This window comes from Priapulus caudatus, unplaced genomic scaffold (genome assembly GCF_000485595.1).
Source record: "Priapulus caudatus unplaced genomic scaffold, Priapulus_caudatus-5.0.1 Scaffold46, whole genome shotgun sequence".
In the NCBI taxonomy this organism is placed as follows: Eukaryota; Metazoa; Priapulida; class Priapulimorpha; order Priapulimorphida; family Priapulidae; genus Priapulus; species Priapulus caudatus.
The window spans coordinates 701,263-713,074 of NW_014577107.1; the positions used below are offsets into that span (position 1 = coordinate 701,263).

General features: G+C 45.4%; 1 protein-coding gene across 1 annotated transcript in view; it reads right to left on the reverse strand.

Annotated features, from left to right (window-relative positions):
- Window positions 1-8,428: 8,428 nt before the first annotated feature.
- LOC106820770 (transcription elongation regulator 1-like) overlaps window positions 8,429-11,812 on the reverse strand; it is a gene marked incomplete in the record, with an annotated part of 27,870 nt that continues 24,486 nt past the window's right edge. The window contains 4 exon segments of the mRNA XM_014825332.1: window positions 8,429-9,360; window positions 9,878-10,039; window positions 10,439-10,522; window positions 11,010-11,189. Of these exon segments, the coding sequence (XP_014680818.1) occupies window positions 9,220-9,360; window positions 9,878-10,039; window positions 10,439-10,522; window positions 11,010-11,189 (567 nt within the window).

Consider the following 11,812-nt stretch of genomic DNA (forward strand, 5'->3'; position numbering starts at 1 on the left):
GATTTCATCCCACAGTTGACTACCCCTCTCCCCCCAATACAACCCAAACGTAAGTGTCCTCACGGCACGTTGCCCATTTGAGCCCAGGTTGAGGTAAACTAGTAAAATGGTATGGCCAACACAATCGGCTGACAGCCAAGAAGTTTATATAGCATGTAGATATAGGTTAAGACAGATGAGACGCCCGCGAATAGGCAAGGTAATACAAGATGGTGGGTGTTATAACAGCCCGAGCTCGTGGCGCGGTGGCAGTATGTAATCAAGGTAGTAATCGTAGAGGTAGTAGCTGTGTCGCATCGTCTGTGCAGCAGCCATTGCACACCCCGATGCAGTAACAATGACGTATGTGCAGCAGTCATTGCACACCCCGATGCAGTAACAATGACGTATGTGCAGCAGTCATTGCACACCCCGATGCAGTAACAATGACGTATGTACGGCAGCCATTGCACACCCCGATGCAGTAACAATGACGTATGTACGGCAGCCATTGCACACCCCGATGCAGTAACGCCCGTCGGGTCTATGTCTCCCTGGGTACTGCCGGAACGTACCCTGGTACTATCTAATATGCCGGAACGTACCTCGCCTACTCCACTAACGATTCTAGGGAGTCGCCTACTCCTTAACCCTAACCCTAACCCTAACCCTAACCTTAACCCTAACCATATCAGATAGTTACCAGGGTACGTTCCGGTATACCGGACCGTACCCAGGGTACGTTCCGGCAGTACCCAGGGAGACATAGACCCTTTCAGGTGCAGTAACATGTACGTCTGCTGTCTCTAGATCTCGTTTTAATAAATAGAGAGCATAGGGTTGACTGTCTGCGATCTGTTTTAGAGAGTTGCTCAGGCATGTAATAATAAGATTTTTTGATCATCCGTTTTCAACAAATGCTCGTTCTTAATTCAATCATAAAACAACGATAGGATAATCATACCACTACCATGCTGTCGCGTTTCCTAATGTAGCGAAATTATAGCGACATGGCAGTGTCCTTGTGTTTGAGTGAAACGCACTAATGTACCGTTTCCAATATTGGCCTACACGTGCTAGACGTCTCGTGGCCAGTGTGTTAAACCTTGTCGTGAAAAACACCGGTGTCACTGTTGACGCTAACCTTTGTGTGACACAACCAAAATCTCTATACACACGATCCGGCCTAAAAATATCTTTAGAAATCTGGAAACTATATTAGAACTTGCAATCGTTAACGTACGCTGTCATTCTAGAGTAGTTGGATTAGAAGGAGTCTTCGTTTTGGTACACGGGCATGTATTCATATATGTGTACCTATAGGTGCACGATTACGTATTCCGTTGGTACTGCTGACAACAGCTAGTAATGCTGAGAGGGTCTATGTCCCCCAGGGTACTATCGGAGGGTACCCTGGGTACGGTTCGATATATATCGGAACGTACCCTGGTACTATCTAATATGCCGGACCGTACCTTGCCTACTCCACTAACGAGTCTAGCGAGTCGCCTACGCCTACTCCCTAACCCTAACCCTAACCCTAACCCTAACCATATCAGATAGTTACCAGGGTACGTTCCGATATATCGAACCGTACCCAGGGTACCCTCCGATAGTACCCTGGGGGACATAGACCCTATGAGCGCTAGTAATAGTGTTGCTTGAGCAGAGAAATCGCTAGGTTCGTGTGCAGTGCCTGCTGCTAATACTGTATTACCCGCTTTCCTAATGTAGCATAGTGTGTAGTGTGGTCAAGTTGTTGTTATACTATGTACCAAATGAAACATATAGTTAATATAAAGTGGCTGTAATACCGGACGATTTACTGCAGTAATGTAGTGCAAAGTTTGAATGGCAAATAAAAGTGATATAAATTTGTACATTGGCTTTTGTGTTTACACTTCTGCGTGTCAGTCTGACTGTCGTACGTAGACTTGCCGTGAGATAATATCCAATAATTTATTGTCTCCTGAGTGGTGCTATCATCCAGTATACACACTCTTTTTAGTAATTGATGGCCGCCACGATTTGTGATGTTTATGTTTGTTTGTGAAGTTAACGTCGTGAGGCAGATAAGGTCTATGTCCCCTTGACCTCTGTTTGACCTGGCTCGTTTAGCTATTTCTGACTAATATATATATATATATATATAGGGTTAGGGTTAGGGTTAGTCAGAAATAGCTAAACGAGCCAGGTCAAACAGAGGTCAGGGTAACATAGACCCTACGAGCCGTAGTGAGACAGCGTCGTGTGCAGACCATCATCCGGTTAAAGCGAGAACGCGTGCAACCTTCTGCAGGGTTGATTATTAGAGACACGAGACTGTTGATTGATTATTACATGCTGGGTTGATAGGGACATCATGCGTCAGACAGTTAGTTTCACCTAACGGATCCATGCCTACGCCCTTGTCTATACCCTTGAACGCGAATCAACGGGTGAATTAGTAAAACCAAGAGGTAAAACGTTTTATCGTATAGAGAAACATATTTGTTCTGGAATTCGTACGCCGGCTGGTAATAGAACGTAATTACAAAATCCGAAGCAGTTTTTTTAATCTTGAAGTTTATTTCTAATCTTATATATGTGATTGTCTATATTCCTACAGGCCACAGGTCATGTACCCAGCTATAACTACAGTCATGTTACAGTGAAGGAAAACGTTTTGACAAAAAACACAAACTTCAACGAGAGTGACTCATTAAATATAAACAATAAAGGAAGTCTTCATCACTACGATATTTATAAGCATTTAGCGTATAGTACGTTTTTATCAGATGGCACCGTGTGGCTAATACGAAGTATGCAAAGAAACGAATCGCTTCAATGTTAAAAAATGTGTCTAATCATGTTAAGTGCCATTCGTGCGTGCACGTTCGACCCAACTATTAACCAGCACTTCATGCGATTAATTCACGATGTAGTAATTTGCATACGGGCGTACTTTAATGGCGCGTAACGGGGATACGTTTGTTCATTGTGACCTGCGCGACATTGTCTACCGTGCTAGCTTGCGGCTCTCGTGTCAACTTTAATGTCATTAATGTCGTGATATTAAAAGAGATATAAAGGGGGGTGGATCAATGCATTAGATATCAGGGGGGGGGTTAGAATATGAAATAGATTGATCAAGTGGAGGGGGGGTGATCGATACGAATTAGATATCAAGTGTGGGTTAAGATATGAAATCGAATTATATATCAGGCGGGGTTATTAGGGTATATAGAGGGAGCAGCAACATTGGACTTGTGGTTATGTTCGCTTCGTTTCACTGGAACTTCGTCAGCTTACGTTGTTCGAGCAAGCGAATAAAGAGGCGGGGCCATGTTCCGCTATTCGTTTCGCTGGACTTCCTGGTACTGTGCGTTGGCTCAAGCAAGCGAACGCGCAGTAAAATACTGACCGAGAGATGTTAAGCGATAAATGGCGAATGAATCGCGTGACTGTCGCCTGTGGAGACTAAATACAGTTTTTCTCTCGCCGGGCGAAACCGCGGAACGAATAAAAAATCGGGAAATACATACAGCAAGAATGCACTGCTGATATATATATATATATTATATATATATTATAATATCTATATATACCTACCACACATAACTTATAACGTGCTAGCGCCTTGAACACTTGAGGGCCAATTCTCGGCATTTGCTTGTGCTTGGTAAGATTGAATAATAAACACACAAACACCTATTTTTGTTACCAGTGGGTGTATAAAAGCAGGCACGGTTAACTATTTTTGCTAATAATAATATTAGCAGTGTCGTGCTATGAAGCAATACCGTTCACTAGTTCACCGTTGGATTGCAGACAATAATGGCTGCATCTAGACATTCCTAATCGTGTACGCGTTCTCTCTCCTCTCTCACGGGTTGAGTATGTTCGTTGTTTCCAGAAATCTAATTATCTCACGGTGTCTTAAAATAAAGTTTACGGAAATGCCCCATGTGCAGTATCTCACGACCAGGGGTGCCGTTTAAATTATATATCTTCAAAGTCTATAACAGCGCTGAAAATGTCCCCGGTTATAATCTCACATTTGTTTTGTGGTGTCCATGCACGCACTACGAGAATAGGGTGGGGAAATATGTCAGTCGATATTTCGCGTTAGGTGTGTTTGCAGATATGGTTTGGAACAAAGATATTATACTTGATGATAATTTCACGTACTTGAGACGTATGTCTTCTGCCATTACACGGGAATTTCCGTTCACCTGGATGTTGCGACTGTGTCGGAAAATCGTAGAATTCAACCATTATGCAGGGCATATAGCAGTAATTAATGTACCGTATAGAATCACCACGAAAAACCAAGAAAATACCAATATTACCGTTTCATTCAATATCTGGCATGCTATCTATTTCTATCCATCTATATCTATATTGTCTATCATTTATATGGTACTTTACATCTACATGCCTATCAGGTTATATTCTAGCTTGGGAATACTGTGATCCCCTCTCCAAATGGTAATCGCCTGCACCGTGTCGTTGCACCGATCGTGAAAAGTAGCCAGGCAAATGGCGTTTCAGCCCAATTTTTCAAAACGCCCCCCCCAAAAAAAAAAACACAAATACCTGATTATACAGCTATATATGGACCGGAGCTTTTTTAGCAGTCAACGCCTAACAACATACAACAACCACTAACGGACGCGCACCAAACGCGGTATGTCGACGGATGTCACGAGTTCCTGAGCGTGTATTATAGGCGTACAATTCACATTTTTTGTGCACTCGAGGGTGAAAAGGTTTCCGGGCTGACATAGCGGCATTGTGGCTGGCGACACTTTTCACACGTGCGACTGATGGCGTGACGATCTATCCGCGGAGAGGGAGTAAGGAAAGAGAAGGAAATGAACGAAAATGCGAATAATATAGTATATAGTATATATATATATATCTCGCTCTCTTCTCCAGTCTCTCTTCTCAAATTAAAAATAGGATTGTGAAGGCGTCGGGTGCGTGACACTGTCTCTTATCTCTCCTCTCTCTCGTGCTCTCACTCTTCTCTCTCTCTCTCTATATATTATATATATCTATATATATATATATTATATATTATATATCACGCGCGATATGAGTATATACGGCGCCGCGAGAAGAAGAGAAACAAAGTGCAGAGAGAGAGATAACACAAGAGAGAGAGAGCGCGCGCGGAGAGAGAGAGAGTGCTGTGTGTGTACGGCGTGATTGCGTGGTGAAGAGAATATTGGAGAGCGAGAGGAGTGTGTGTGAGAGAAGAGAGAGAGAGGGAGTTGTGTGTAGTGTGTGTGTGTGTGCGCGCTGGTGTGTGCGTGCGTGCGTGCGGCGTGCGTGAAGATAAATATTGGCGGGGAGAGAGAGACCGAGTGAGAGCGAGCGACGCGAGAGAGAGGATAGAGAGAGAGAGAAGAGAGAAAGAGAGAGAGGATAGAGAAAGATATATATAAAGAGAGAGAGAGGAGAGAGCGAGAGAGAGTGTTTGTGTGTGTGTGTGTGTGGTGTGTGTGTGCGTGCGTGGCGTGCGTGCGTGCGTGCGTGCGTGCGTGCGTGCGTGCGTCGTGGCGTGCGTGGCTACCTAAAGGGAATATTGGGAGAAGGGAGAGACAGAGGCGAGAAGAGATAGAGAGAGAAAAAAAGAGAGAGAGAGAAGAGAGAGGAGAGAGAGAGAGAAGAGAGATATATATATATATAGAGAGGAGAGAGAGACAAAGAAAGAGAGAGAGAGAGAAAGGAAAGAAAGAAAGAGAGAGAGAAAGAGGAGAGAGAGAGAGAGAGAGGAGAGAGAGAGAGAGAGAGAGAGAGAGAGAGAGAGGACGAGAGAGCGAGAGAGAGAGCGCGAAGGGTGAGAGTTACGGGAATGGAGGGGTGAGAAAAAAAGGCAAGAAAAATAACTATATTAGAAGGATATGTCATCACCCGTGCTGTGTGTGTGGCGTTTTGTGCGGTACGATGCGTTTTGTCTGCGCGTGTACTGCGCATACGTGGGCACATCTACTCTGTATTCTTCGTCCGCTCCGTCGCTCGCCTCCTTTCTTTGCCTCCTCCTCTCTCATCCTTCGCCTCCCCGTCTCGCGGCGATAGTATCCGCCACGGCAATCATGACTGCACCGTGCAACAAGTTAGGCCAAGGCAAATGGCGCGTGTTCAGCTCACTTATTCAGCCCGCTCCCAATGCCACAATTTGTGATTATACTGGGCTATAATCACGCGTTTTTACAGTCAGCAACGAACACACATACACACACGCTAACGGACGCGCACCGCGTGTGTGTCGACACCGTGCGCGTGTAATTATACAGGCGTAAATTCCGACTGTTTTGTGCCTGGATGGGTGAAAAAGGTTTCGGATGAGAACCCGGCCATTTGGCTGCAAACTGTTTCAACGTGCGACTGATCCGATGGACGATACTCTCCGCGAGAGGGAGTAAAGGAATAAATGATTAAGTTTTATGTGCGTGTTAATTGTTACTGCCAGGGGGGGGGGGGGGAGTGGGGGGACAAAGCAGAAGAAAGGTCAGCATAAAGAACGGCGAATTGTTTATTATTATTCTATGTATTGATTATTCTTATTTTAATATTCTTATTTGCATGGTAATTCGACTCTAGCAAATACATGTACTAGAAAATTCATGGAGTAAAAAAGATGATAAATGGCAATAGTGTGAGCAGTTAAAAATAATAACATTTCTAGAGTGATAGCATAATGTGATACGATAGTTCTGAGTGATACATGTTATATCAAAGCTTACATATTTGTCACAAGACGCGCTCACATGAAGATCTCACTGAATGACAATTACAGAACGCTATTGTGTAAGTCGTTAATGGACGCGGGAGCTAAAGCGGCTGTTGTAAATCTGCTGCCCAGGCACTCGTATACATAACAACATTTTTAACTTTTATATATGAAATCTAAGGTATACATCCTGATGATGATCTAAGCTAAAACTAATTGTCACGAGACTTGGCACTTGGAAAAAAAAATGTCCTGAAGGTTTGAAAAGAAATTCACACTTTTGTGGAACCAATGTGCTGGAGTTTAACGATCGAATTTCGGCTGATCGTGTAGTTTGATATGATGAGACATGACAATTTTAATTGGGAAGTACGTACCTAACTAAGTCTACTTGGACCACTCCTAATCGCTCGCGTTACTGTGTTTATGGTATACAAAAGGGTTCACTGGAGGGTAAACTCCCAGCTAAAATAAGCACAAATAAGCTGCATTTTCCCAGCCTGTTTATTACCTCCGCCAGGGGCGTGTGGAGGTAGTACACACCGGGTCTGAATTGAGTGTCTGGTTGTGTGTGTGTGTTCACTATGCACGTTTCAGTTCACTTCCCGCTAGGTGCGCTCGCTTAGAACTTTCAAACATGGCTAAGGCAACGCACAGTAATCCCACCACCTGCACGCTCGCACTAATCCGGATCCAATTAATAATTAATTTTCGACAGCTTAATTAACTTAAATTAAATTAATAAAAAATTTCACATTGAGAGAATTCAGCTGCTTGCGGAGGTCTGTGCTCTCCGAGTGCTCTAGTATTAAGTTATGTTTCCTTGCTGGATAGATGAGTATGCTAAACCCGGTAGGTGCGCTATAGATGGCACACACACACACACACACACACACACACACAGCACACACCAGCACACAGCCACAGTAATGCCACACCACACACACACTACACACACACACACATGTACATTCACGCATAGGTACGTACATACACACACAGCCCACGCACTCGGACAGAGCATGTCAAACGCCACACACAGCCAGCACGGACTAGGCAACGGCACCGGTGAGCGGGTCGGCGTCCGAGCCCGCAAGAGTTGTGAAGGAGACGCGCGGGGGGGTGCGGGAGGTCGTAGGGCGGCGGCACACCGCGAATGATGGGAACAGACGGCCGCCGCGGCGGGAAGGGGTGGGAGTAATGCGGTGGTGGGGGGACAGGCTTCGGCGGGACGTAGGACGCACGCTTGCTCGCACACTTGAGCCATTGAGCCACGTCCCATGGAGATCATGCAGAGAGTGCAGATGAAGCTACAGCATTTTAAAGTAGAATAAACTGTTTATGATACGCCAGCCAAGAAAATGGAAAATCGAAAATATGAGGACTGGAAACTATGACACTCAAATCTTATTATATCGTGATCGGTTCTAATGATCAAGCAATATGTACCAGGATTGCTACAGGAATAGATTAGCATTCAAAAATGCTATTTTTTAAACGCTGACACTGCTAGACCTGCAAATCCATTATTACTTATAATATCACGGCTGGAAGATTTTCCTAATGAAAAGAAACACGAGAAAGGCAATCCCTTAAAAGGATTAGAATTATCCTGTGCATCCGTGAGTGCGTGCGTGCGTGCGTGCGTGCGTGCATATGTATGAATTAGAGCCAAGCCACATACAGTGTATGGAAAGATAAAACTGACATAAATAAAATAAAAGTATGTACATGAATACTCAGAATTCTTTTATTTAATTTAGTAACCTCCATTTAACATACCGTGTCTATTGTCATCAGTTGAAATACAAAAAATTACGTTTGCTCGTGATTATTTTTCCATGTCGTTTGAGAGGGAATACCATAAGTGCACACAATTTATTATCTGTAAATTTAGATCGCATCCTAATAACACTTTACAGAACACATACTCACAGGTGAGACAAGCTGACACTATGTATGATAGATATATCACCCAGGTAAATGTGATATCATAGCAAGGTATGCAATATGGTTTACCATAACATGTGAAAGCAACTTCCCAACACTCAATGCCGTAAAAAAGTAGTGACCTTGATAACTAACTAAAACTTTAAACTAGTTAAAAAAATCCTCATTGATAAACAGCATGTCCTAAAAATTCCCATCGTACACACAAGAAATCAAAGTATAGAACGAAGAGAGTGAACGTACCGTCGGTGTCACAGAAGCATACAACCTTACACACAACACTAAGGCCAACTTTCCATCGGCATTAATGGGAACTTCAACTTCGAATGACATGGGGGTGCTGTGGATAAGTGTGAACTACATTCGCCAGGGTGCGTGCTGAAATGCTAATCACGACATGTAAAGCATTCGATTGGTTGTACTTTCTACCGGGCACGGCGCGCGGCAGTGGCGAGGGACTACCATATGACGACCAGCGGGCTTGCTGAATGGCAACCAGTTCGTCTTCACAAAATTAGAGTAGTCTTGCGTCTACATCAACATCCATCAACAGCGATGTGTCGGACAATTCACTTTGTACTTCTGCGACTTGGTTCGGACGCCGTCGGCGGTGGCGGCACACCCTTGCGGTCAAGGTCATCGATATATGCCATCAGCATCTTCAGTCTCTCCTCAGGAATGCAGTCGAGAACCAAGTAGCGCTTGTCGTTCTACAAGAGATTGCATTGCACTTCATCACACGTGCACATTGTGACCGAACTACATTACTGTAGCACATTGTATCGTATTAACATACGTCGACTAAAAATGTCTTAATTTTTTATCTTTTTGGCGTCGGTTTTCGTGTTTCTCACTACTCGTCTTTTAAATCATCTACGTTCACTATTGTTTGCAGGGCAGAACACTTCCTCCATAGCAGTTTCTCCTGTTAGGGGGGTTTGGAGGCATGCCCCGATTACAATCCGACTTTTTACACATTATAAAGAATGGAAAGTGGTCCTTTTTATAAATTAGGAAAAGTAAGAGAAGTAGAAATGAAAATAATGGCAGCGTATCATAAATTTATTCACTGAAACGAATGCCATCATCCGTCGGCTATAAAGTAGACCGTCTAGTATGCAGAATGGGTGCAATAGAAAGATGTCAGAAAATATATGCCAAATAAGAAAATAAATGGCAGAAAATAAATGCCAACAAGATGCGTCGTTAGCGAACACGCTGCTTCACCTGCAACACTTTCTCGATGTCTCGCAGATGCTGTTCAGACTCCTCGATCGCCTTCCTCGACTTGTATGTGACCAGCTTCGTCTCCTTCAGCAGCTCACGAAAGTCTGCCTTCGCCGCGACGACCTTGTCGCGAATGTAGTCGTTGAACTCTCTCTCACGCTTCTGCGCAACCAACGACGGCAAAGTTTTGTTGTTTCATCACACATTTCCACGTAATTATTCATTGTATTGATTCTTACACGTAAATTTTTACATTATATTTGTTATTTTATTTCACCTTTACGCACATATTACACCGCATGTATCAGGTGTAGGTGTGGAAAATTGGGGGTCCACTGTCAGAAACATCCTGAATAGTTACAGCATCGTAACAATAAGCTTTGCTGTCAGGTTACGTGCAAAAGGTATGATATTTTAGACTTTTAATAGTCATAACCATTTATTTGGCTGACAACCGAGCCTTTTTGCCAACTGTTTCTAGCCTCTCATGCAGTAAGGTCTATGCACGAGTGCCCACCTTTGTATTTCTTACGAATAACGAGCGCACTAAGCAAATCTTACCCTATCACTAGACGAGAATTTCTGACAACGTGCATCTTCTTTGATGATCTTCTTGATCTCCTTCCACGTCGACGTCAATTTGATCTGCAAGAGGAACTACAAAACTGCAGCACAACGATATGCGTAACACGTACCAAATATCCGACTGCTCTTCTACCACGACAAGTCGCTGGGCAGTCGTGTGTGAAGCGAACGAACGCCCGGACCATCTCTACTCTACGCAGATCCGCTGCACTACCCCACGTGGATCCAACCAGCTTATCACCCAACGCCCACGTGCCATAAAATTAGTCCTGCACCGTTCTCATAAATTTAGTCCTGCACCGTTCTCATAAAGTTAGCCCTGCACTATTCTCATAAAGTTAGTCCTGCACCATTCTCATAAAGTTAGTCCTGCACCATTCTCATAAAGTTAGTCCTGCACCATTCTCATAAAGTAGTCCTGCCCCGTTCTGCTCGCTAACACAGCGACTGAGAAATGCGTAACATTTTCCTGTCTCACAACAGCGCGACGCGACCCCCCCCCTCCCCGTGGGGACACCGATACCCGCCAGGTGGCACTGCCGCTCACCTCCGGAGTTTCGTCGAGCAGCTCGTGGAACTTCTCCTTCTTCTTCTTGACGAGCGCGTCTACGTGCTCCTTGAAGAGCCGCTCCTTCTCCTCGCTGTCGAGCAGCGCAGCCATCTCCCAGCGGTGGTCCTTGCGCAGCGAACGCTTTGTGTCATGCCACGTCGCATCGTGGTTACGCACCTGGGGACAGAGAGGGAGGGCGGCGGGTGAGTGAGAGTGTGCGGAGGGAGGGTGGCGGGTGAGTGAGAGTGTGCAGAGGGAGGGCGGCGGGTGAGTGAGTGTGCGGAGGGAGGGCGGCGGGTGAGTGAGTGTGCAGAGGGAGGGCGGCGGGTGAGTGAGTATGCAGAGGGAGGGTGGCGGGTGAGTAAGAGTGTGCAGAGGGAGGGTGGCGGGTGAGTGAAAGTGTGCAGAGGGAGGGTGGCGGGTGAGTGAGAGTGTGCGGAGAGAGGGCGGTGGGTGAGTGAGTGTGCAGAGGGAGGGTGGCGGGTGAGTGAGTGTGCAGAGGGAGGGTGGCGGGTGAGTGAGTGTGCAGAGGGAGGGTGGCGGGTCAGTGACGAGGTCACGGGTACGCGAGTGAACGACAGCGGGAGACACCTTGACGCTCTGCTGCTAGGTCACGGTCACTAGTGCTAGTTACAGCCACTGCCAGTACTAGTCACTGCCACTGCCGGTACTAGTCACTGCCACTGCCAGTACTAGTCACTGCCACTGCCGGTACTAGTCACTGCCACTGCCGGTACTAGTCACTGCCACTGCCAGTACTAGTCACTGCCACTGCCAGTACTAGTTACTGCCACTGCCGG